The 25,739-nt window shown below is 32.3% G+C and overlaps 1 protein-coding gene and 1 long non-coding RNA gene across 5 annotated transcripts in view; both read left to right on the top strand.

Annotated features, from left to right (window-relative positions):
* TMEM135 (transmembrane protein 135) overlaps positions 1 to 25,739 on the top strand; it is a 247,629-nt gene that overhangs the window by 169,884 nt on the left and 52,006 nt on the right. For all 4 annotated transcript variants that reach the window (XM_023532485.1, XM_011363274.2, XM_011363273.2 and 1 more), the window contains one exon: positions 449 to 495. In XM_023532485.1, coding sequence (XP_023388253.1) covers positions 449 to 495 — 47 coding nt within the window. The remainder of the gene's footprint in view (positions 1 to 448; positions 496 to 25,739) is intronic.
* LOC111741963 lies at positions 504 to 5,740 on the top strand. Its single transcript, XR_002781127.1, has 2 exons — positions 504 to 4,818; positions 4,891 to 5,740. It is a non-coding gene; the product is annotated as an uncharacterized LOC111741963 (long non-coding RNA).

Here is a 25,739-nt window from a genome sequence, read left to right on the forward strand (position 1 = left end):
TTCTACATATAAATGAAATCATATGCTATTTGTCTTTCTCTGACTTATTTCGCATAGCGTAATAGGTCCATTCTTGTCGCAAATGGCAAGATTTCATTCTTTTTTATGGCATTCTTAGAGATAAAAACCGGTTTTTAAAAACCGGTTCTTTTTTGAATTCTGTTATCCTTCTACCCAGTCTTTATACACATATACATATTGTAATTTGTGTACATATTTTATAATGTATATAATTTTATTTCTCTCTGTATATCTGTGTGTATAGTCATTATTGTCTTAATATGGTTTATTTGAAAGGTAGAGAATGTGATAGATGTATGACTACTTTTGCACATCTTTAAATTGTTTCAGGTACAAGATTTAATAGTAGATATTTTGTTTTTATAAGACATATCAATGATGATCTCAGAGTTTTTTTTGCAAATAATGTATTTTCTCCTTGTTATAGGTCCTTTTGTTCTGCATCACAGCTGCCATGTACATGTTCTTTTTCAGGTATGTTCTGTTATACCTATTTATTTTAATAGAAAAAAATAGTGTTTCTTTGTAATTTTTTATCAAGCATGTAACTAAAATGTTCCCCAAATAATTATCCCCTACAAGTGGCATGAGTTTTGTTTTGTTCTTCTTTTTCTAAAGAGATGAGAGGTAAATGATTCCTCCTCAGTAAATAGAGAGAGGTAAAAGAGATTTGTTTTTTCACATTTTACTTATAGGTTTATTTGGAAAGCTGAATATATAAATTAATAGCCCTTGAATCCTGATAGGTGTTTTTCATGGGCCTGATTTTAGTTATTCTTCACTCTTCTTATAAAACAATTGACATTTCAAATTCAAATGAGAAAAAGTGACTGTAGAGTTTAATATAAGCCTTCTGTGAAGGTAACCTAGTACATTAATCATATTTAATAATAAATAATTGTAAAATATTAAATTAGTCCATAATGTCTGAGTTCTATTTTTCATTGACATGAAGACTCTGAAGAATGTGAGGGAGTGTTAGGATGGCTCAAGATTTCAGTGCCAATAAAAAGGATGTCTGTTATTGTTAAAAAATCACAGTAGTATAGAAATAGTATTATTATTTGGGAAGAGTCTGATCTTCATAGTATTCATTTTCAGTGATAACCAGTAATTCCCATTTATTTCCTTCTTATTGCACTCATTTGAATAGACTCTTTCTTGATATTTCTGAATATAGGCAGAATTCAATCAGCAGGAAGGACCAGACCTTTAAAATTAAAATTTATACTTAATTGACAAAGGCAGTAATGGATTTTAATAAGATATATTTGGTAGATATATTTATCTTTTTTAACCTAAATAATTCAACCATACCAGAATTTTTGAACAACTTATTTTCTGTCAGAACATTTTAAATAAATACTTGATAAGCATACTGATATAATTTTAACTTATTTTGACTTTATCAAATGTGTTATATGCAAATATAAAATGATGATGTTGCTATAATTCTTGTAAAGAGAAAGCCAGGTTGTTAGAAGGGGGAAAAAATGGATAGTTTCAAGGTAGGGAGGACTTGATCTGCAAAGAATTGATAATGGGATGTGTTGTATTTTATGTCAGTTATTAGTGACTGAAAAATCATTACAGCTCTCTGGTGCTCTTTGTGAAATTGTTTGACCTGCCATTTTAATATATAGCTTCATACACACTCACTCTACAATGTCTGTGGTCTCTTATATTTTAATAATTTCGGGGTAGGGTAGAGGAGTTAAGAACAATGACTACTTCATTTTATCGGTTTCCAAAAACTTCATAATTGTATTCAGACACATTATTAGCAAGTATTGCAAAAAGCTTACATGGTTTATCTTTATGTTCTGTCTAGTCTGAAGAGATAAAGCATACCAATGTAAAAAAGATAACTACTTAGAAACATGTCTTTTGTTGATATACACAGGAAGAATGTACAATATCAAATAAATCTTTTTGTGAAAATTCCTAACAGAACAGGCAGTTAAATGAAACAGTCCTTCTCAATAAGGCACTTAAAGACAGCATATTTGATCAACATTTAGCATTTCTTAGTCATCAGAAGTTTTTGAGGTTTAAAAAACACTGTGTATTGAATATAGTGATAATGCTCAATTTTTAGCATGGTTCTTTGAAAACTGCTACCATAACCTAGTATTTTTGGTGTAGAAAGAAAATCAACCCTATAAATACGTATTTTGGTGCAGAGCTACAGAGCCTTTTCCTGTTTCAGTCACAAAGTCTAGGTTAAAAACAACAATTTAAAATACTTTCCAGAAGGCTCAATACAAGGTTTTAGTGCCAAGATAAACATTTTTAATTTTCTGAGGAAAGGGGTTGTTTTTCTCCTGAAAGAAGCGCTATCACCAAATTCCTAGTTTTCTTGGCAGAAGTTAGTTTGAATAACTCAAAAAAAGAGGTTTGGTAAATGGTAAAGTAAAACTATTTATAAAGTACTACAACCAAACAAAACAACGTTATATGTTTGTTATGTGTTCGGAATGAACAAACAATATTGTTGTACATAGCAGTTAACAGAGCCAATGGCATTAGAAAATTTTATTCTTAAGATTCAATTTTATTATATAAATATAGATATCTGAGGACACATTTATTACATTTATTAACAATTATTTTAGTTCTAATTGTATAAAACTGAATAAGAAAACATCAAATTATATCATCCCCAGCACTCCATTTATGGTAACTTCCTTTGAGAAGAGAATAAGGGAAACATCTTATGTTAGAAATGAGTCCACATATGTTTTTATCCTAAGCCATAACTGGGAAAAAGAGAAACAAGACCCTGTTTCAATAGAGAGAAAATGTGCCAATTTTTTTTAAAAGAGAAATTTGAGGAAATAGTTTCATAAGTATTTTCTAAAAGTGATATGATGTGATGATTATAGTATGAATTTACTTAAGAAGCAACCGAATGTTCTTAGTACTCAAATTATGGTTATCAAAGTATATAGAGAAAATATCATACTTTTGCATAGCATTTAATAGTTTTTTTTTTTTACAGGCATAGTTTTTTTCACATATATTATTTCACACATGGTGATCTTGATTTTTAATTTGTAAACCAAAAATAAAGCTTACATTCAGATGGAATCCTGGGAACATTTCTGAGGCTTGGGATGAAGAATGGTGGCGATATGTGAAGAGAGAGTTCTAGTTTTGTTCTAGTTCTTAACCAGCTGGCCATTCAGCCATCCAGCTATCTATTAATACCAAAACATACTATGGATTCTGTTAGGAATTGCGGTACAATATTTTGAAGATGTTTTGAAAGAAGTCTTTCTATACAACCCCAGTGAGCATTCTTCATAATGGTTCTGCCTCTTTTGTTCATTTTATTATTTTGTATATTACCATCATAGCTTCGCCTTAGAGCATTATCTGTCACTATCAATTTAGGTCAAGCGGAAATTATAATTGAAAATTTTATAAAATATTTTGTCTCATGCATCCCTTTAAAATATTTCTTTACTTTCAAATATGTATTTATGGGTAAAACAACCTATGTTTTTTTCAAGCCAAAGAATTAATCATAGTTGTTGATTCAGGTTTGACTGGGATCATCCCAGCAGTCATGTAGAGAAAAGAAATGAGTTTCTTTTGAACCAGTAGTTCTCTTTTGTTTTAATTGAGAAGCAAAGGAAAGAATCAACAACACAAACATCATATCAAAACTATTACACTTAATCTTGCTCACAAAAAAGTAATGAAACATGTAGCACTTTTAAAAATTATGTTTTATTTTCTACATTAGGTATCTGTGTATGAAGAACACTAATATTTTTTAAAAAGAAATAATTCAGCTTCATTTTTCTTTAAATGATTTGATTTAAAACAGTATTACAAAGCATATTATGACAGCTTCGATCCCATCCTAGTGAATAGCTAGCTAGAAATCCTTTCCACCTGACTTTGCAGAGGCAGCAACAAATCTGAGTTTGTTATGTAGATATAAAGGCTCAGACTTGTTGTCATAGCACAGACTCTACAGATTATATGACGATTCACAATAGACATATCTCAATCTGATATAAACATTGAAAAGCATTGCATTTTTAGTTAGAAACCAGTGCAAATTAAAGTTTATTGTGTTTTAAACAGACTTAGAAACAGTAGTGATACCTACCATTTGATGAATTCTGGTCAATTCAACTCTGAAGGCACAAATAATAAAGCATTTCATTAGTTTCAAGACAAAGATGTAGTGTGTGTATTTAAGAAAATGACACTATTTATTGGCTGCACAACCTGCAGTTCTTATGTGAAAGACATTTATGATTGTTCTGTAGTCTGTTTAGATAAACTTAACTTAATATCTTTGAAATAACTTTAACAGTAAGTAAAGAACTTTTGATTTGAGTCTTTTAGCCATTTCATAATTTTAATGATAGTCCTTTAAATATTAGCTAGGTTCTATTTTTTAAAGTGTTGCCTAGACACACACAGAAATCCAGTCTAGAAAATTACATATGGCATTCAGAGCATAAAAGTTTTACTTTAGGGTTAAGAGTGTTTGCCTTAAATAATTAGATTTTTATTTTGAAGAGGTTACTTCTAGTAATATAGAGAGTGAATTGGAGGTTTGGAGGGGGTATAATGACAAGTAATGGGAGGGTACCATTCTAGTTATCCAGGAGACAAATGATGAAGACATGACTGAGAGTTATGGTAATGATGTGGTGAAGAGTGGATTTAGCTAAGATATGAAGATTGCTGCTTGGATGTAGAAAAACAAAACCTTGGCAGATGAGAAAATTAGAAGATGTATGGAAGCTGAGTACAGCTTTTGCAAATGCTGAGGTTGAGATGCTTTTAGACATTCCTATAGAAATACATAGACATAATTGGATATTTGCTTTTGCAAATGCTGAGGTTGAGATGCTTTTAGACATTCCTATAGAAATACATAGACATAATTGGATATTTGGAGTTCAGGAGATAAAATAGAAGCTTTTATTGACTGTCATACTAGCAGTTTAATTTTAGACAAATTACATAACTTCTGTGTATACCTGTTTCTTTATTAAAAAGTGTTAAATATTATATAGACCTAGCGGGTTTTGGGGATTAAATAAGACATTATGTCTTTTAAACTTTTTGGATGTGACCTAAAATAAGACCTACTTTTTATATTGTGAATATACGCACACACTTTTTATATTGTGAATATAAATTCAGTTTACTTCAGTTTCCCAGAATCATACTTAACTTTACTACATTTAATACATTTGGATATTTTCTAATCTAATTTATTTATTTAAAAAGCTAGGTTCACCTCATGGGTAGCTAGTACTGAAAACACTGAGCTAATACGTGAGCACCTGGCACAGCGATTGGTACCTTAGAAAAAGTAGAGTTAAAAGTAGTGATTGTTGTTTTTAAACTAGGAAAAAAAGTTAATTAAATTAGAGAATTTCAGAAAGGAGGACATTATCTTTAGTAGTATTGCTGTAGATATATCCAGTAAAAAGTATGTGTTAAAAAGTATTCATTTGCTCTAGCAATCTGGTGGTCAGTGGTCACCTGCTAGAGAAATTTCTGTAGTTGAGTAAGAAATAAATGTGACATGTACACTTTAAATATATGCAATTATATTTGTCAGTAAAGTTAGAAAAAATAAAATATAAAAAAATGTGAGATGAGGAAGTAAAATGAGTATAGTAAACACAAGAAGTTTGAGAATAGAAGAGTAGGGCAAGTTATTACAGGATTAAGTGTTTTTCTTTTGTATTTTTCTTATTGTGCAAGAAGGAGACAGTGACAAGTTGGGGAATTGGAAAGAGAAGAGAGAGTCTATGATGTGGTTCAAAATGTCAGTATATATGGGTGAATTATTAAATCTACTTGTCTGAGAGTGATCATGATAAGTGATTAGGAAGAAACTGAAACTCTGTTTGAAATTCTTGGACACATGGTTTAAATGAAAGAGGACTGATGTGTAGAAGAGGTAGGAAATGGAAAAATCTAATGTTTTTGGTTTCCTAAATTCATTGTCATTCTTAAGAGGTAAATTAAGTTGTTATATAAATAGACATGGACTTTTGAAACCATCTATGCTTAGAAGATACAGGTCACAGGCAGTTCCATAATTGGCAGCTAAGCCAAGTGAGCTTGCCAAAGAATGCCAAATTTGCCTAATGAAAAGAAGGAAAATATAGAGATCATTAGGACTTGCTTTCCTCAAAGCAAATGGAAAAGGTGAGAAAAACATTGGTTCATGAATGTTTAAATCATTTTCTCTGAGAATGCAAAGCTTGTTATCATGTCAATCTGACTTTCTTTTTGGTGGGAGGAAGTTAGTTTGCCTATTTGGTTAGCAATGTACTCCATCTATAGATGAAAGTTGAGGCAAATCTATTTTCACTTTTTGCTTATCAGCTTTTGAGATGCTTGTGCCTAGATAAAGAAATTGTTCAGACATCTTATAATTAATATAAATGTTTATTTTATTTTTTTTTTAGTAGAAGACAAAGGGAAATATGGTACGAGAAATAGAATGCACTTAAAGTGCAACTCCTAAAGGAAAGACTTAATGGAATCATGTCATTAGTGGCTTGTTCCTTTCAAAATTTGCTGCAGTTTTATTTTCATGAATATAAATGGAATTTTAAATTAGTTTTTAAAATGTGAAGTGGATGATTTCCATAGGTTGTTAACTCAGTGAAAAGTTTACACCATTAACATACTATTATCATTAATTGCCAGTATTCTAGTCCCACAGTAGTCCTGAGGTTTACTGGGTATAGGAGCCTCTTTTCGAATCGAGAGTGGTCTGCAGTTAAAATAAAGGATGAGTCATAATTATAGTTTATTTTTTTTTTTAATACTAATAGCCTGGTGTACACTTTTGATCCATTACAATTTTAACCTCTGTTAGCATTGTTGGTCTACATCAAATTGGTACTTACAGTCTTATTAATTTTTTATTTAATCATGTAAGCTACAATTTAGTTAGAATTTAATAGTAGCAATAGATCATGAAGAAGTAATTTGTTCCAAGTTCTACAAATTGTATTTATATTATTGACAGAAGAATAATTCTTCCTATAAATTCAGTTTACTCTTTAGTAGTTATGAAAAATGAAATTATTTCTGTTTTGAAAATTACAATTCACAGAAGATTTTGACAAAGCATTTTTCAATAAAGCATTTCTGTTTTGAGCAATGAGAAAATTCCCCTTTTATATAAAAATCCATTACCTTTCCAGAAGGCTCATCAAATCAAATATTATAGGTATGAGAAATAATAAATCATGGTAAATTTCTAACAACAGTGATAAATCCTTGAAATAATTTAAATATATTTTTCCTGATGATTTCAGTAATAGTTTATTAGCATTGGTGATTATTTTTAGGGAATTTGGGGTAAATAAGTACCCAGTAAATATTTGAATATATGATACTAACTTTAAAACATTTAATGATTAGAAATAAAATTTTTAGCTTTTCAGAATTTTCATTGACTTAGTGAAAAACATAGATGTATTTTAGGAGATTCCATGGTGTAATAGAAATTTTACAGTCTTCAGTGCCACACAGAACAGACCTCTCGTTAGGTTTTGGCTCTACTACTTACTAATTCTGTGGTCTTCAAGTTACTTGGCTTCTTTTATTCTAAAGTTTTCATTCATAAAATTATCCCTATGGCTATGAGACCTTAGAACAGATACTTTGACAAGAAAATATTTTTTTAAAAATTGTATTTATGTTTCCAAGCCAATCCTTCAAAGTTAGTTAACCTATAAATGAATCCATAAAATGTATGTGGGGTATAGGGCCAGTGGTACTATAAAACAAATAATATTTATGATACTGTATCTTTGGGAAAACAGATTTATGTTGAATATGTTAGAGCTAAAGCGGAAGGATGGGGATTATCTAGTTCCTGAGCTACTCCATAGAGTCCCATGTTTGAAGCTAGAGTTTAGAAAGTGAGGGAATAGAAGAATAGAATTGGAGAGAATGATTAAAAACAAAACTTAGAGAAAGAATGGTTAAAAACAGAATAAAATAAAACGGACTAATATTACAAACTAAAGTGCCAAGGGATAGAGGGACTGTGGTTTAAACTGAGGCTTTCCTTTCACTATTTTTTCTCCTTCTTTGTCTCTTCCTCACTGTGATGCTATTTTTGTCTAGAAGGGTATTGGGGTGGCACAGTAAGTAGGACTACAAAAGAGGTCTTGAAGGTATAAGATGGATGGGCACTGTCGGGGCTTAGATGTAGGTAGATGGGTGGGGATGAGAGCGGAGTGAGAAGGGAAGAAATATATTGGCCTAAATTCCCTAAGCAGCAAGATTTGGCTATCTGTCTCTCAATTGTCAGCCTTATTCTTAACTAGTTGCTAGTCCGGCCATTGAAAACTGGATAAAAAAGTCTAAAAAGGTTAAATGAATAAAAAATGGAACCAAACAAGTATCCTTTTCCCTTCATGTTCCAGATTATATCATTTTCTGTCATGATGCAACTAAATAAAGCCACAGGTAATTCTTAAAAATATTTTTTTCTTTTCATAGCCAGACAGCTGCCATGCAGTTGACTGTTTTACCTCTTGCCTAAGGGAGAGGGAGCAGTGGTGAAGAGGAGGGATAAGGAGGACACAGTTGCTAGAAGCAGTGGGGTAATCGGAGGCCTTAGTTATATTTGCCTAAAGTGGCCATTTGTATTTAAAGAATCTACATTCTTTTTTGTGTATATTCAGTGTAGTTATAGGGCAGTATTTTTTCTGAAGTTGCTGATATATCTTCTGCTTGGTAAATTATAAAACTCATGCTATGGTCTGATTGTTTGTGACCTCCCCAAATTCATATGTTGAAATCCTAACTTCCAAGGTGATGGTATTAGATGCTGGGGACTTTGAGAGTTGATTAGATTAACTCTGCTCTCATGAATGGGATTAATGCCCTTATTAAAGAGACCTGAAAGAGCTCCCTCACCAGACTCTGAATCTGCTGATGCCTTCATCTTGGACTTCCTGCCCTTCAGAACTGTGAAGTTTATAAGTCACCTACTCTCTGGTATTTTTTAAATAACAGCTTGAACTGACTACGACAACTCAGAAAGGCTTTTCACCTGTCTAGTGAAATTCATGTTTCAGGTGTCTATTGTAAAAATTAACCTGAAGATCTGCTTGCTACCTTAAGGTGTAGGCCAACTACTGTCTTCATATAAGCTTCCTTTCTCTTGAAGTCTGTTAAGGAGAGTCTTTTAAATGAAGTCTGAAATTATAAACTTCGTTGAATTACATTTATTGTTCATTGTTAACCCAAATGTCACATTATGACTAAATATTATTAGATTACCTAATTATATTAGCCAAAATCAGAGATTCCACCTAAGTTGACTTACAAACCCATGCACCTTAGTCATAATTGTAACTTATTCCATCTTATTTAGGCTTGAGATATAGTCTGTTTTTGAAAATATGAGATTAAAATTAATTGGAATTTATAAATGATAGAGAAGTTAGAAGCTGTTTGGCTCTGAAAAGATGGTGAAGCAGTTGCAGATACTTCCAGGAATCACCTTTTAGCTTTATTTAGTTGAGTTATGATATAATCCCTAGAGAGACTTTTAATTTGGGAGTTTATTACAAATATAAGAGAATCATAAAACATTTTATAATGAGACATAGTATCTTATAAGTTAGAAAAACAACCAGTGTTTTCTGGTGTACATTAGAGACAAATGGCCTCAAATTAAAATTAAAGTGATTTTTTTGTAAAAAGAAATTTTTTTTGCTAATTGTAGAAAAATACTACTAAACAAAATCATTGTCATCAACACCTATAATCTCTTCTTTTAAAGACAAACAGCTACCACTTTTGTTTATATTCTTATAGGCTATCTGCTATGTCTTTGTCTACCTTTCCTCCTCACCTACCCTCCCTACCTTCCTTGCTCTTTTTCTCCCTCCTTCACTTTCCTCTCACTCTTTATATATATATATATATGTTCTCTCTCCAGCTTCTCAAATGAGATCATATGATGTAGGCCGTATGATGAAATACCTTTTCTGGGCACATCTGCATTAGTAAAGATGAAACTTTCTGTGATTAGTACTAAGCACCATGAAGCAGGAAGCAGGCAACCCAACACAGATAGACTGAAAAACAAAGCCTCCTATTTAATTTACACACACACACACTCAAACCAATACCCACTGGCACACACAGCAAGTTATTAGAAGTCATAGAAAGGATTCTGTTACCAGTCTTCAATTCTTTAATAAGAAACTGGTGATAACTCTTAACAATGTAAATGTGACTAAAATAATATTTCCGGGCATATATTATTTTAAGTTCTGGGAATCTTCTGTGTGCTAAGATACTTGCTTCTTGTTTAAGAAGCATTCTTACTAATCACAGAAAGATCTTAGACTAGACTTTGTTGATACAGATGCTCAAATTTGAAGCAGTTAAGTTTATTTTCTTGCTATACCAGTTATGAGGAATGCTGTAATTCACTATGTTTTTTGCAATCTTATCTTTTTGTTTCTTTTATTTTCTTCTGCTTGAGTTCTCTTAGAGGTAATCAAGGGACACTATTGTGTAGCAGAGTTGGTTAAGAGCATGAACTTGGAGCCAGACTGTGTAGGTTCACATTCCCGTACCATCTAACTTGTTTTGTGATTTTGGGATAAGGTATTTAGCCTTTCTGTGCTTCATGTTTCTCATCTTAAAGTGGGGATGATAATAGTACGTACTTACTTCATGGGCTTATTTTGTGCATTAAATGACTGCCACATTGTAAACACTCAATAAATATTAGCTATTTTTAGTATTTAAATCTGAGTTGTATAGATCACATATTGTATGATTCCATTTATATGAAATCTCAAGAATAGGCAAATCTATAGAGATAGAAAGTAGATTTGTATTGTCTATGGCTAGGGGACTTGTAGGGAAGGGAGAGAGACTACTAATGGTTATGGTTTTTTTAAAAATGTTGATGAAAATGTTCTAAAAGTAATTATAATGATGGTTGTACAAGTCTGAATATAATAAAAATCATTGAATGACATATTTTAAACAGAGAATTGGTTAGTATGTGAATTATATCCATTAAGCTCTTATAGAAAATTATGATTTGGAAACAGATCTTTGTTGCATAGTTACATGATGTTTCTTGTGTTATTGCCATTAAACATCCCTCTGATTGCCACATCTCATGGATGTTACTGTTTTTGTGGGTACATAGGTAAACAATGAAAGAGAACATCAGGAAACATCTCTTTTTCTCAGGCGAATTTAAAGGAGTATTGCCTTAGAGAATGACAGAATGGAGAATATGCAAGTGTACTGCAAGGCTTGTCAGCTCTCTTTTCAGAATTATCACAACTGCAGTTTAGAATACGCATACTCTTAGTTCTGAGACACTACACTTTATAATCAGAAAGGAAGTAATAGAAGTCACGATTATATATGAGGTGGTTGTTATGACGTCCTAATAAAACTGAAAAAAATTCGATACTTAACAATTTAGGATAGTTTTTACTTGGTAGTGACATTTGAAAAGTACAGTTTTAGAAAAGTTTTATAGGATTGCCAACAAAGACTAATTTCAGAAATATATGCAGCTATGGTATGATGTCAAAGGTATTTATTAATTGGAGGAAAATAAAATAGAAGACTCGAGATAAATTTATTAATATGAGTCCTTTAGGCTTTTAGTGAATATATTCTCAAATGTGAGTCTGATGTATTCCTGCTGTTCAAAATGAAAAGTCATAGATTACCATTTAAAAACTGTTATCATGAGAAAGCACTTTCAATATCTATTAAGTCCATTGCTAAGACATTCCAACTTAGTTTGAATGGAAATTAAATATATAGTGTTTGGAAATATAAATTTTCAGTTCATAAATTGATTATATTTTGAGTATGTATGTCATAGATTATATTTGTGTTGATATTGATTATATTTTGAAGAATTTTACTGTATTTTCTTTTTATTTTAGGAGAGGTGTTTTAAAATCACCTTCCTTGCAATAGGAAATTATTAAAATGAATAGAAGAGCATAGAAGGAAATTATATTAATATTTATATTATATATTGTAACATATTTTTTCTTCTATTCTAGACATTTTCTAAAAAATCACAGATAGCAAAAATTGGAAAAATTTGGAATTATACCAATCTGTATCTTTTCAAGTAAATTATCCATGTATGGAAGCTTATTTTTCAAGCTTATTTTTCATGAACGTATATATATGTTCAGTGACAGAGCTTGCTGGGAGAGGAAGTACTTCACTGATAGCTGTGCTGAACTGAAGTTCACAGTAAAACATTTTTTCATCATTATCAATTTTCAGGCCAGATTCTGTTTCTAATTTGTGACTGAGTCACTGAACCAGGAAGATGTTCACCTGCAAGGTGTGCTGGTTAAAATAGAAGCTTTTAAGTTCTAAAATATCAGCAAGAGTCTTCCTACACTGGAATGCATGCATGCTTGCTTCCCTCCCTCCCTCCCTCCCTCTCTCCCTCCCTCTTTCTGTCTCTTTCCTTCATTCCTTTTTTTTTAAATTAACAACTCAATAATAATGGAATGCTTTAAGTGATTCGTTCACTGAAGTGGAGTATGTAATTCTTAAGGTTTTGAGCTCCTTGGGTGTATTCAGAACAAGAATGAATTTAAAATCAGATGATGGAAAGCAATTGAGCTTATGAGATTTGATTTCTTCTATCACAAAAACATCAAGCTCAAATATTGGAGGCACAATTGCTATCTTCTGTTTCTTGCTAACAGAGGTACAAAATAAATTGAGATAGAGCATAGATATTCACCGACACAGTCAAAGCTATGACGGCTTAACGCTGAGATGCTGAGTGTAGTTCTTGGGGAAGGAGCTTGACAGTGAGGTGCCATTCTTCCTGCTCTGGTGTGTGCTGCCTCTATAATGGCTGGCTGCGAAACAAACACTGACCGCTATTTTTTGCTTTTCTTTGTAAAGGCGAAAATCCTCCTGGATTTCTTCTGGTTATCGAAAACAGGTACTAATGTAGGTCTTTCTTAAAAAAGAAGTGGTGAAACACAAACTTTCAAAAAGTGAGAGATACCTGTGTAGTGAACTGTTATAAATTTCTGATGTAAAAGCTATAAGGGAGTTTTCAAATTTTAACATGCATCACTTAGAACTCTTATTAAAATATGATTATGTTTCAATAGGTCCAGGATGGGGTCTGAGCTTGTGCATTTCCAATAAGCTCCCAGGTGATGTCAGTTGCTGCTGGTCCTGGGATCAAACTGAGTAGCAAAGCTATAAGTCACCTCAAGAAATAAGTTACAAATTTTCCTTAAAATCTCTTAAAAAAAAAAAAATCCAGAGAATATAATTCCACTTTCTCTATTGGTAACCTTTTCCAGTAGTTCACAGCGTATAGAGTCAAGACATTTCCCCCCAAATATCTTAAATCTCTGTAATAAGAAGGAATGGGCTTACTTTAAAGTTCTTTACTCAGTTGAAACAAGACAGCCATTTATATAATTGATTTAGATGCTCAAAGATTATTAAGTCAACTTTTGTCCTTCTTGCTTTCTTCTCAACATCAACTTTCTTTAGCATTTCAGTATATGTTTTACTTTATTACCCCAATTTGAACTGTAAATCATCTGTGTAGGGTAGAAACGATGACTCTTTTATTCGATAGGTAAATTAATGAGAGGCATTTATCATTAATCTATGGAACAAAAAGACTAGTAGAAGCAAGTCTCTTTTTTAAAAATAATGTTAATTGTACAAGTAATACTTAACTAAAGTCTTTTGAAAATGTCAAATAATGTAAAAGTATATAGAGTAAAAAGTGAAAGTTCTTCCATACTTTATCCAGCTCCCTCCTCTTGTTTCTCTTTTCATTTGAAACCATATTCAGTTTGATATATGTCCTTTCAGAATTCTTTCTATACATACCTGTGTACCTGTGTCTGTATTTATTTTGAAAAATAGGATCACAAATTAAATATTTTTCTGCTGGTTTTTTATTTAATAATATATATTTAAGGTTCTGTCTATATATTAGTACATACAGAGCTACCGCATTGTTTTTGCAGGCTTCAAAAAAAATCTATAATTTTTAAGCCCTCTTAACAGATATTTATACTGTTTGCAGTTTTTCAATATCACAAATTATACAACTATGAACTTCTTTTAAAAATGTGTTTGTGCACATGTTCCAGTGTTTCCGTAGACTAGTTACCCACAAATGGATTCTCTGCATCAAATACCCTAGACATATTTAATTTTAATAGATATTGCCAGATTATCCTCCCTAAAAGGCAGTACTAATCTAATTTCCCTTCAAGAGTTCTTGTTGGTTTTCAAACCTATTTCGTGTCAGTAATTTTTACCTTCATCAATGAAATGAGCTAAAACGTAATGCCTCATTTTTGCCTTACTTTATACTTCCCTGATAACTAGTGTAGTAGAACATCTTTTTATAGGTTTATTAGCTGTTTGATTTCACATACTCTACCCATTATTTCTTAACTTATTGTGCTGATTTGTAGGAGCTCTTTATGTGCTGTTAATATTTATTTTGTTCTGTTATATTGTTGTATAATGAGCTATTATGTAAGCAACAACCATAAAATCTTAGTGGCATATACCAAGCAAGTTGACTGTGCTATATCTATGTCACGCTGCCAGTCTGTTGGTCAGTTAGGGCAGGTCTGCTCCTGTGTATTCATCTGAGGCCCATCCTGAGGGGACAGAAGCTGTTCAGGGGAAGCCGACCTCATGGCAGTGGCATGAGGTTTGTTTTCACTAACATCATCTCCAAAATGTCAATATAGATATATCTTAAGTGCTTTATTTGAACCTTACACACATAAATATTTGCTCATTTACCAACGTATTTCCTTTGTTTATGAGTTTCCTAGCTGAGCTAGTTATGAATTTTTGTTATATAAACCATTTATTAGGTACTGTCTTCCAAAGCATTCAGCTCAGTTTCCGTGGGGAAAAAAATCTTTTTGCCATTTGGTTTATGTAATATGTAGGTCAGTTACATAATTACATTAATATAAATAAATGTGAATGAGAGAGACATGTTTGGGGAGAATACAGAGAGAAAGTAGAGAAACAAAGATAAATTTGCCTTATATATAGTTTCTTACATGGAGATTGGATTAGAGAATTTTTACCACAAAGAGCATGTTTTAAAATATTTACTACTGATTCTATGTGTTTAGTCTCTGTGATACTATCATTACTGTCCTTTTTTCCATTCTTTTAGGATTTCTTCCATGCCTTAAAGCTTTTTAACATTTGGCTCCTACTTTTGTTGTTGCTGTTATTTATTGTATTAGAGCCACACCTCGAAGTCATACTTTTACTTAGGAACCACTTTATATATTTGACATATATCTCGATATTTATTGTAGCCTAAAAGTAACCGAAGTTCAAGGATCCGGGAACTATGTGCTGATTGTGTTGTTTTAAATTATTTTGATATCTGCCAAATTCCAAAAACAAAAGTATTTCCTTTAAAGTGAATAATACCAATGTTTAATGTTTCGGAGGATTATATGTTTTAGAGTAGGAAGCAAATCAGAGATTATATAATACAGCATTGTCACTGTTCTCGTGAAGAAACAGAGTCTCAGGATTTTTGCGACTTGTCTTATTAACTCATATAGCAGTTAGGGAGAGAGGTAGAAGTAGAATAATTTACTTTAAAATATAAATTATTTCAAAACAGTTGAATTTTTGAAAGGAATGTAGCAAAAGAGTATACTTTTATACTCTTACATGCTATGATGTGGAGAGCCTTTTTGAGAGGAAAGATGAAATTAAATAGAAAGCTAGAAATTAAGGAAGATAGAAGTTTGGTTAAAATTTTTTCAATGCATATTTTGGGTTTTGAGCATAAAATACTTTTAGCTTTTATCAGAAATACTGTCACATTGGGGTTATTAATCTTTCTATTTGAAATAATAAATATTTCTGATTATTGCCATTAGAAATCTTTGGAATTCCTTTCTTGTGACTAGATTTTAAACCAGAAGGGAGGATAAAAGCTACATTGTAGTCAGTTGGCTATGCTTTCTTGTGTTTCAATCTTGTGTTTCAATCTTTTTCTCTTTCCCTCTTTTCCTCTCCTCCCTACTCTTCCCTGTTTCTTTTCTAATCTTTTATTTTGTTTTATTTTCTGATTTTTTGCTTTAATATATAATATCAAGGAAATAATTATTAGTGCACAATGGCATTTAACATTAAATATCTATCACACCATTTTAAGTGTGACAAATGTGTGACATTTTAGAACAGAATTAAATTTGTTATACTTCCTTATGCATTCTTAATACTTTCTTAAGAGAAACTTTACATTAGCATATATTTATAATCATATCAGATCTTTTATCATGAATTGATCACTGTTTTTTTAATGAAATGGAAACAGATATGTATTCAAGATTTACACAGCAATTTGTACCTTTTAAAGATTTTAGTTGTTTTAATTTCTGCAGTGTAGTTCCAGCCTTAAGTTCACTGGATATGGTAAATCGTCATTTAAATGCAACCTTCTAATTTAAGGTATAAGAATTTCTTCTAGGAAATCAGAAATGTCTTCAACTTTTTTCTGTGCTTATCATTTTTGAGGACATTATTTTATTTCTAGTATTAATCGTCATTTTGTTGAAAAATAATTGACTGAATTTCCAAAGTGATTTATAAACAGAGATTGCTATTTTTAAAGCTATGAACTACTTGAAATTTTATGAGTCTGAGACTATGTTTTAGAATATAGGTTTTAACACTTTTTTCAGATCAAACTTGCCACAGTAATAATAAGCTACAATTGAAATACGAAACTTTGACATAAAGCAGAAATTGGAATGTTACCAACAGCTGTTGTCATATAAGAGATTGACTAGAATTTTATTGTGTCTAAAACATTATCTTCTCACAAGTCTCCTTTTTTAGCTTACTGAGTTTAAGTTCTAATTCTGCTCTGCTTAATCTCACTTCAGCAAGCAAATGTTTCATTCATGAATTAAATAGATATTAAGCTGATCACATCTACCTTGTATAAGCCTTTTCTGTTTTCTAAATGTTTTCTTTCCAAGCCATAATTCCTTTGATTTTTAACTGTTTTTACTGGTTAATAATGTTCAGATCAACTCCAGATCTTGACCTATTGCCCTATTTCTAACCCTACAAATTAACTATTCTTGGGTGTTGAACTTTTTGTTTAAATTCAGCATATTTCTTCTTTTCAGAATTTCCTTCCTATTTTCTTTCTTTCTTTCTTTTTTTTTACCTGTCAGTTTTTCTCTGTAAGTGGTGTTTTACAAGGTGAGAATAATTATGCATGCTACATTTTGGGCACACATACTTTCTTTCAGTGCCCAATTTTATTTGGAGTGTAAAATAATTTTCAATCGCTAATGTACCCTAGGTAAACTCGTCTGGATTCCCACATGTTTGTAACACTTTTTTATTGGAAATAGTGCAGAAATTCACATTTCTGATTATGCAACCTAAGTGAAAGAAGTTTCAAATTCTTACGGGAAGAGCTAACAATAGACTAGTCAGAGACTAATGTAATGAATCTGAGGAACAGATATTTATCTAAATTTTATCAGCATTGATGGAGTCATATATTAATAGGAATTTTACATGTAAATAGCATATAAGCACATATGACTTATTAAATACACCATACCAGTCTGTTTCTCCCAGAGCTTCAGAGTCAGTTTGTCCCTTTCTTCCAACAGGAAAGGCTTGTGGCTGCTGAGGCTTTGATGAAAAAGGGAATAGTTATAGCTAGGTAATATTTATTGAGTGCTTATTTTGTTCCAGACACTATACTAAGGGCTTTATAACCAGTATTAGGTTAATCCTTACCACTACCTGCTACCCATTAGAGTAAGTACTGATATTTTTTCCATTCACATGTTGAGGCATCGAGAGGTTAAGTAACTTGCCAAGGATTGTATAACTAGAAATAAACAGAGCCTGGATCTGAATTTAGATCTTTCTAATCTCAGAGCCTATTCTCTACATTTCTCAGTCTACCTCACTACACCAGTACTTCCTAGTGTTTTCCACACTGTGTCATACATAGAAAATGTTAGTGTGTTTTTTTACAGCATTGTGGGCAAAGTGGCTGAGGCTGCTTATAGCTGGAAGCAACTGACCTGGAGCTTCTAGGCACCCTAGAGGTCTCCCCCTAAATCCCCACCAAGTCATATCAAAGGAGGGATTAGTACCTAGTTGTACTGATTAACCATTTGTGGCAGATACACCTATTGGGAGGCTCTGTTCTACACTACAGTGTCTCTAGAAAATGGGAGATGAGAGTTAAATGCCCTTTTTCCTAATGTCACAGTGCCTCCAGCTTCCTTCATCGTTACAGACCAGGTAGTAGGAGTTTGGATTAGTGATGTGTTCTCAGTTCTCTTATGCTCCCCCCCACCCCTTTTTTGCTATCTCTTCTAGTAATAACAACACATAATTGATGGTCGAGTTTTGTTCATTCAGGAAATATTTATTGAGTATGTACTATATGCAGTGCTATATGTTTTGGTAGTTAAAAAACTTCACAGTTTGCCAGAGGAAATAATATTTTTTGCTATGGTCTGGATGTTTGTGTCTCCCACCCCCAGTTCATATGTTGAAATCTTAACCTCCAAGGTGATGGTATTAGGAGGTGGGGCCAGGGGGAGGTGATTAGGTTATGAGGGCCTGAACTCTCATGAATGGGATTAGTGTCCTTATAAAAGAAGCCTAAGAGAGAGCCTTTGTTCCTTCTGCCACAAGAAGACACAACAAAAAGGCTCCATCTATGAACCAGGAAGTAGTCCCTCAACAGACATGGAATCTGTTGGTGCCTTGATCTTGGACTTCTCAGCTGCCAGAAAGAACTTTGAGAAATAAATTGCTGTTTTTTATAATCTACCCATTGTATGGCATTTTGTTAAAGCATCTCAAATGGACTAAGACATTCGTACATAAATTACTTCAATATGGCATGTGAAGTGTCATAACATAGTGGCATGAACAAAGTGCAACTAACAGGAAGGGTACTGTGATTAGTTTAACTAGGAAGTATAGTGACTATTTCACTAAAAAGTAGCATCTTATCCAAGCCTCGAAATATTAATAAAATTTAAAGACAAGGTCAAGAGGTTGGTGATGAAGACAGTAATGCAGATAGAGTTGATAGCATCAAGAAAGACTTAGAGGTTAGAATGCTTATAACTATGTTTTTATGTTAAAAGAAAGGAACAGAGGGAGAGAGATAGGGAAGAAGAAAATAACCCTTTGTTGCCCCATTATTCTTTCTAGTTACTACCATATTTCTTTCTCTTTAGAGCCAAATTTCTCCTGTCAGGTGTTCACATTTGCTGTTTGGCTTTCTTATGTTTCACTCTAATCTGATTTCTACCACATCATGCCTCTGAAATTGATCTCACTAAGATCACCAAAGACTCCCTGTAGCTAAATCTACTGGACACTTTTATGTTCTTATTTTACATGGTCTCTCAACTACTTGACTTTGGGCCCACTTCTCATCTCTTAAAACGCTCTTTCCGTAGTTTCCCTGAAATCATGCTCTCTCTTGATACTTTTTCATCTAGTCATTCCTCCTCATCCTCTTTGTTCTTCTCTTTCCTGTAGCACCCCTTAAGTGTTCATATATTTAATATTCTTCTTTAGGACCTCAACTTTTCTTACTCTTTATACTCTCTGTGAATAATCTTACACATTTCTGTCTTCAATTACCAGTCTATACACTGATGACCCTTCTCATCTATATCTGTAGCTCAGATCTCTCCAGAACTTCAGGTTCACATATTCAGCTGCTCACTTAATTGTCTCACTATCCTTCAAAATAAATTTTTCCAAAAATGGACTTATTGTCTCTGCTTCAACCCTTCTGCTAACCTCTTCTCTCTCAAGCTATTTTTCTTCGAGTGTTCATTTCAGTGAATTGAAATGCTACTTACCCAGTTGGAAATCTGGGCATCATCCCAAAGTTTTTCCTTTTCAATTACTTGAATATTCAGTCAGCAAGGATTATCTATTTTATCTCCTTACTATATCTCAAATCCCTGAGATTCTCTCTGTGCCCACAGCTGCTATTCTATAATCAAGCCCTCCATCACCCTGATTACCACAACTCATAGGTCTCCATACATCTGTCTCTCCTGTCCAGTTAATTTCCTAACTAACAGAGAGCATTCCAATCCTTTGCTTCCAAGTTAAAGCCACTCAATGATAAACTCTTTAAAGTAGTTTTATAAGTCCTTTATAAAGGCCTGGTCTCATCTAGGGGAGTGGGAATGCAGGAATTGGAGTCTGTTGCTTGGACTTGAATACCACTTACTAACTTGTGTGATCTTGGACAAGTTGGTTATCTTTCCTTTGCCTTATTTCTTTGCTGTGTTGAAATGGGCCAAAAATAAGGCCTATGATTATTGCTAGGATTGAATGACTTGTTAGAACAGTGTCTGGTACATAGTAATTAGTCAATAAATGTTAACTCCTCTTATTGTAATTTTTACCTTACCCAAATACATTATTTTAAAAAAATTAATCTTGCAGCATTACTTAAACATGATTATTCAGTGGTTAAAGCAAAGTAATTTCTGTGACTTCGGCATAAGTGGGGAGAATATGGTAATCAATGTTCTTTGTAGACACATCCTAGCAAAAAAAAAAAAAAAATAGTTTGAACACCATAGGAGTTCAAAAGAAGAAGAAATTTTGTGAAAATTTCATCTGTTCTTTAAAAGGATAATCAAGACAGTGGCATCTGCAGCAGCTAACATTTATTGAGCCCATTCTATGTGCTAGGCACTGGTTAACACTTTATGTGTATTATTTTTCTCAAAACAACTTTAAGAAATATTATTTGTAGCCCTATTTTACTGGGAAACAGGCTGAAAAGATTAGGCATCTCTATCAAATGTAAAGTGAGAATTCAAATCCAGATAGATGACAAAGACATTCTCTCATTATCCATGCTTTAAAATATTTTTCCCTATCTGTCACATATCTTTCAAGGCAGTGCAACACACACACTGCCCTTCCCCCATCTCTCTGTCTGTCTAATGGTGCTTAAAAACAATTTAATGTTACTTTAAATGTACATAAAATATAATGTATTTATGCAAATTTTCTCATGTGTAAAATATGTCATGCAAGTAAATTGTAGTCACAGTGTGTAGAAAGAAAATACCAAGCATCAGCCTTGTAACATGAAAGATTTAGGAAGAATGTGATAGTCAATGTTCAGTTGCAAAAAAAAAAAAATGAGTATTTTACAGGTTGTATTGTTTCAGGCTTTTTAAGTGACACATTCTGAATTATGTTTAGAGGAAGTTTGGGGTGAATATGTCTGTCTCTTTGGTGGCCTTTGGAATTTTGCAAATGTAGAGAAGAACTAATATCCTATTGATAATTTAGAAGTTCTGTTCGGGCTTGATTTAATATGACTTTGTAGGCTTAGTACGTTTCATTGAAAGTAGAGCATTTGGAATAGAACTTTTGTTTGAAGATTTGGGATGTTTATGTTGAGTTTTTATTTTATTTGTGACAGACTTTAAACGGTGTTACATCAAATGCTATGTTTTCAAACACCAAACAGGCTAGATTTTTTTTGTGTGAGGATAGATTGGCTTTGGTTACGACGTGTATGGTAATATCTTTTTTCTGTTATTTTATTGGAAAAGATTACCTAACAATTATTGTAATTTGGTATCATGCAGACCTATTGCACAGTTTACTTTTTGTCCCTTCTTTTAAAGAATCTTTAAAAGTTAATCTTGATGACTTTTTTTTTTTGATAGCCTGCCCTAGCAGGCCAAAACTATGAAAACTTTTCGATTTTGTATAGTCTTTTATAGGGGCTTTTTGTATAGACTATACAGAATGTACAGTCTTTTGATAGAGAGATTATAAACTATGTTTTTAACTGTCAAGATGTAGACAACCCAATTCACAAATTAATTGAACTCTTATAAGGAGAATATGACTATGCCTCTCGCAAATACCAGATAAAAGGAGGCTTTTTTCTTTGATGGTTTTTCTTACAGGCATATTAATTTATATTAGTTAGTACTCCATTTGTATTCCAGGTGACTGATTTTTTTTCTCCCATTTAATAACATCTTGGAAATGAAGTATTGGGGATTGGTATCTCTTTTTCACTATATCAGTAACTTTAGATCATTATACTGATACTTTAGTCTGAATTAGGAGTGGGGAAAATGCAATGTTAAACTCTTTTTCTTTTACTGTATCTCGAACATAAAGCTAGCAATTTTGTGAAGTTTAGAATTAGACTAATCTGAATTCAAATTAAACTTTCACCAATGCTAGTTCTGCAACCTTGAACATTTTAATCTCTTGTAGCCTTTTTCATCATTCATACAATATCAATAATTTCTCCTTTGCTGATTGTGTTCAGGATTGGAGACAATGATGACAAGGCCCCTTTCAGTACTCAGTAAACTGTGGAGATTGTGCCACTTTTGTTGAGGAAGATATTTTATCTCAGTTGTAAGATCTATGGTTGTCATTAGTGCTAATCATCAAATATTTCCAGATCGCTCTCTCCACCCTTGGGTCACATGGTTAGAAGTGTACTTCACTGACACTTGAAGCTAACTCAGTGTGACCATGTGACTATCTTTGGCCAAAGGAATGTGATGTATGTCACTTCTGGGCAGAAGCTTTAAGAGCCCATGTATCAGTTGCCATATCCCCTATTGCTGTCTTGTTGATTGAGGAAATATGTGTCAAGATGGAGCATCAATTAGCCTGGATTCCTGAGTGACTACAATGAACAGAGCCCTGCTGCTGAACTAGCACTTTGAGGTAAAAATAAACTTTCACTGTATTCCACTAAGATTTGGGGCCTGTTCCTTTCTGCTGCAAAACTGAATCTTCAGTGATACAGAACTACTCAAAAATTGTGTGCAAGATTAATGTGAATAAAGCAAAATCTTTACCTGTTGTGAATGAAGATTTTACCTTTAGAAAACAAAAATTACTTATGATAGTTCTTTAACTCAAAATTAATCTTGAATACCCTGGAATATATTTTATGAGAAAGCGATACTTACAAGGCATGTCAGAATCTAGAAGATAAATTTTTAACAAGTATATTTATGGAGTAACATTGGGAGCAGGCATTGTTAGGCGGTAAAACCTTTGGGTTTCATAGAGCACCCCAGGCCTCATAATAGCAAGAGTAGCTGTTTACCACCACTGAACAGTATAGGTCCTGAGAGAAAGATAAAATAAGGTTAGAAACTGTAGATTAAGATTACTAGTATTTCATAATAGACAACTAATCGTTGCCACTTATGATTTGCCTAGATGAGCATTTGCTTTTCATGTTTTGAACTTTGGGAATGAAAGCAGCTCAGTTGATGGAAACAGTTTGCCTACAGAGTTGTGAAAATGGGTACTACTTGCTAGCTGCTTAATCTTGAGCAAGTTCTTTATTCCTTTTGGCTTTATTTTATTACCCATGAAATGGACAGGATAATGCCTACTGATGATGTAAAGATATGAGATCATGTATTGGGATGACATATTAAATGCTTAGCTCTGTGACTATAATTTACAAGATGCTAAAAATATCAGAGTTAACTGCATTTGTTGAGAAAAGAATACCTTCTTTTTTTCTATATGATTTTAGAAAGAAATGACACTATTCCTTTTCTTGTGAATAGTACTCTTTGTTAAATGCCTTTGTTTTCCTTAATATGACATAAAATTCATGAGACTTCTAGTTTCTTGCATGGTATGAGCACTTTATTTTTATTCCAAAGGCTTACTAAAGTACCCTGTCAAAAAAGGTCCACATATCTTTCTATGGTACAGGCCCTCAATAATAGTAGATTAGATTGAATTTCTTCTCTAGTTCAGCGATATAATTCTCATGTTCATAGTTAAGTATATAAACTCTGCATATTTAATATTATAGAGATATTACTTTTTGCACATAGTGACTTACTGTATGAATAGATAGATATTAGATTATAAATTTTCTACTGCAGTAAGTTATCAAGATAATGTTTGCCTCATGATCATCTGATAATAAAAAGTTGTTTTTGAAGCAGCTTTCTCATATTGAATCCTATTTTGTCCATTGTCTTATATTTGAAAGATTCTTGTTTCTTTGTTTAGGGCTCCCTGAATACTTTTGACATGTGAGAGAAGAGGCATTATTCAGCTGAAATTGCAGCAGAGGTTAAAAAAATATCCCACAATTGCAGATTTAAACTAGTCTATGTAAGGAGACTTTGTATATGTTATTGATTCCGTAGAAGTGACAAAATTGATAGATTTAGTTATACATACTTGAAATATCTTTGGTGACAAATGTCAACATAAAAAAGTTTAAAACAAACTTTAGCTTAGTCTTAGAAGTAGTCTTGCTTTATGTTGGAGTAGGCTTATATTATTTTTATGAATTTCATGCCATATAAGAACTGGATTTCATACTGTGAGTGAGACAGTCTTATAATCAAAACGTGGAGTTTTTGGTAGTTAATGCCACCCTTGATTAGCATATAAAATGACAGTGAATTATACAGAATTTAATGGTATATTTTGTATACCAAGATTTTATGTAATAATAAACAGGAGAGTATGAGTGACATAGGTATTAAAGAATACCAACCTTTAAGAAATTCATAATAGAAAACATATGCTTTTCCAGAATGGACAAATTCAAGGGTTGATGAGATATTTGTTTTCTAAAGGAATCACTAATGTTTAAATAATAACTTAAAAATTTAGGACGTGTATGTGAAAGGTTTCTGTAATGCATACTCATGCCTTCTGTTAATAAGGGGAGAAAAGAAAATGCTCTGTTTTTCAAATTGTAACTAGAATAACTGAAATGATAGCATGCGTTCTTTATTTTTTATTATATTTTTAAATTGTATTTTTTTTCCTTAAAATGTGCATTTTCTTTGTCTCTAACACATTGAATTTCTATTAATTTAGACTTAATGTATTCAGTAATAGTAGCATAATTATGGATTCAAATTCAAGCTAAATTTTATTTTCCTCAATATTAATAACACATAGCTTTTTTTCTACCCATTTTCTCCCAATATAATAAATATTTTTACAGTTACAAGATGGCTACAGTATTTGTCACAAATTCCTAGTTATTAGCAAAATTACAGTATTAAAAGTCTAAGGTGAAATTTTCTGTCATTTAGATAATAAAATAAAATAAAAAGTATGATATTAATTGTATAGGGAAAAAAAGTGTTAGTATTCAACCACTGTGGTTCTGAGAATGGAATTATGTAGGAGTTGAGTGAACATCTGAGTCCATCTGTAGTATCTGGAAAATAGCCAGTTGCAGCTGAAACATTTTCTCATGATGTTCATTAACTTTCCATAGAGAAAGTGTTTCACACTTAGATCAGCTCTTTTAGAAGGAGAAAATTTAGAGCTAGAACAAATAATATTTAATGCTGATTTTATGGACCAATAGTGAGAAACCCAGTTAGAAGCCAAGATTTTTAGTCCTGCACATCTGGTCATGATGATGTTGGAATCTTTATACTCTGATGATATGTCTTTGTTATGACTTTAGAATATTTTCTGGCCAACTCATTAAGCAGGTATGGAAACAAATCCTGAGTCAGACCAAGTTCCTATCATGCATAAAGAATACTGGACTCTTTTGATCCTGAGAGAGAAAAACAATTCTTTGGATGATTTCATGGAGCCATTTG

The sequence above is a fragment of the Pteropus vampyrus genome, unplaced genomic scaffold (genome assembly GCF_000151845.1).
Source record: "Pteropus vampyrus isolate Shadow unplaced genomic scaffold, Pvam_2.0 Scaffold84, whole genome shotgun sequence".
Taxonomy (NCBI): Eukaryota; Metazoa; Chordata; class Mammalia; order Chiroptera; family Pteropodidae; genus Pteropus; species Pteropus vampyrus.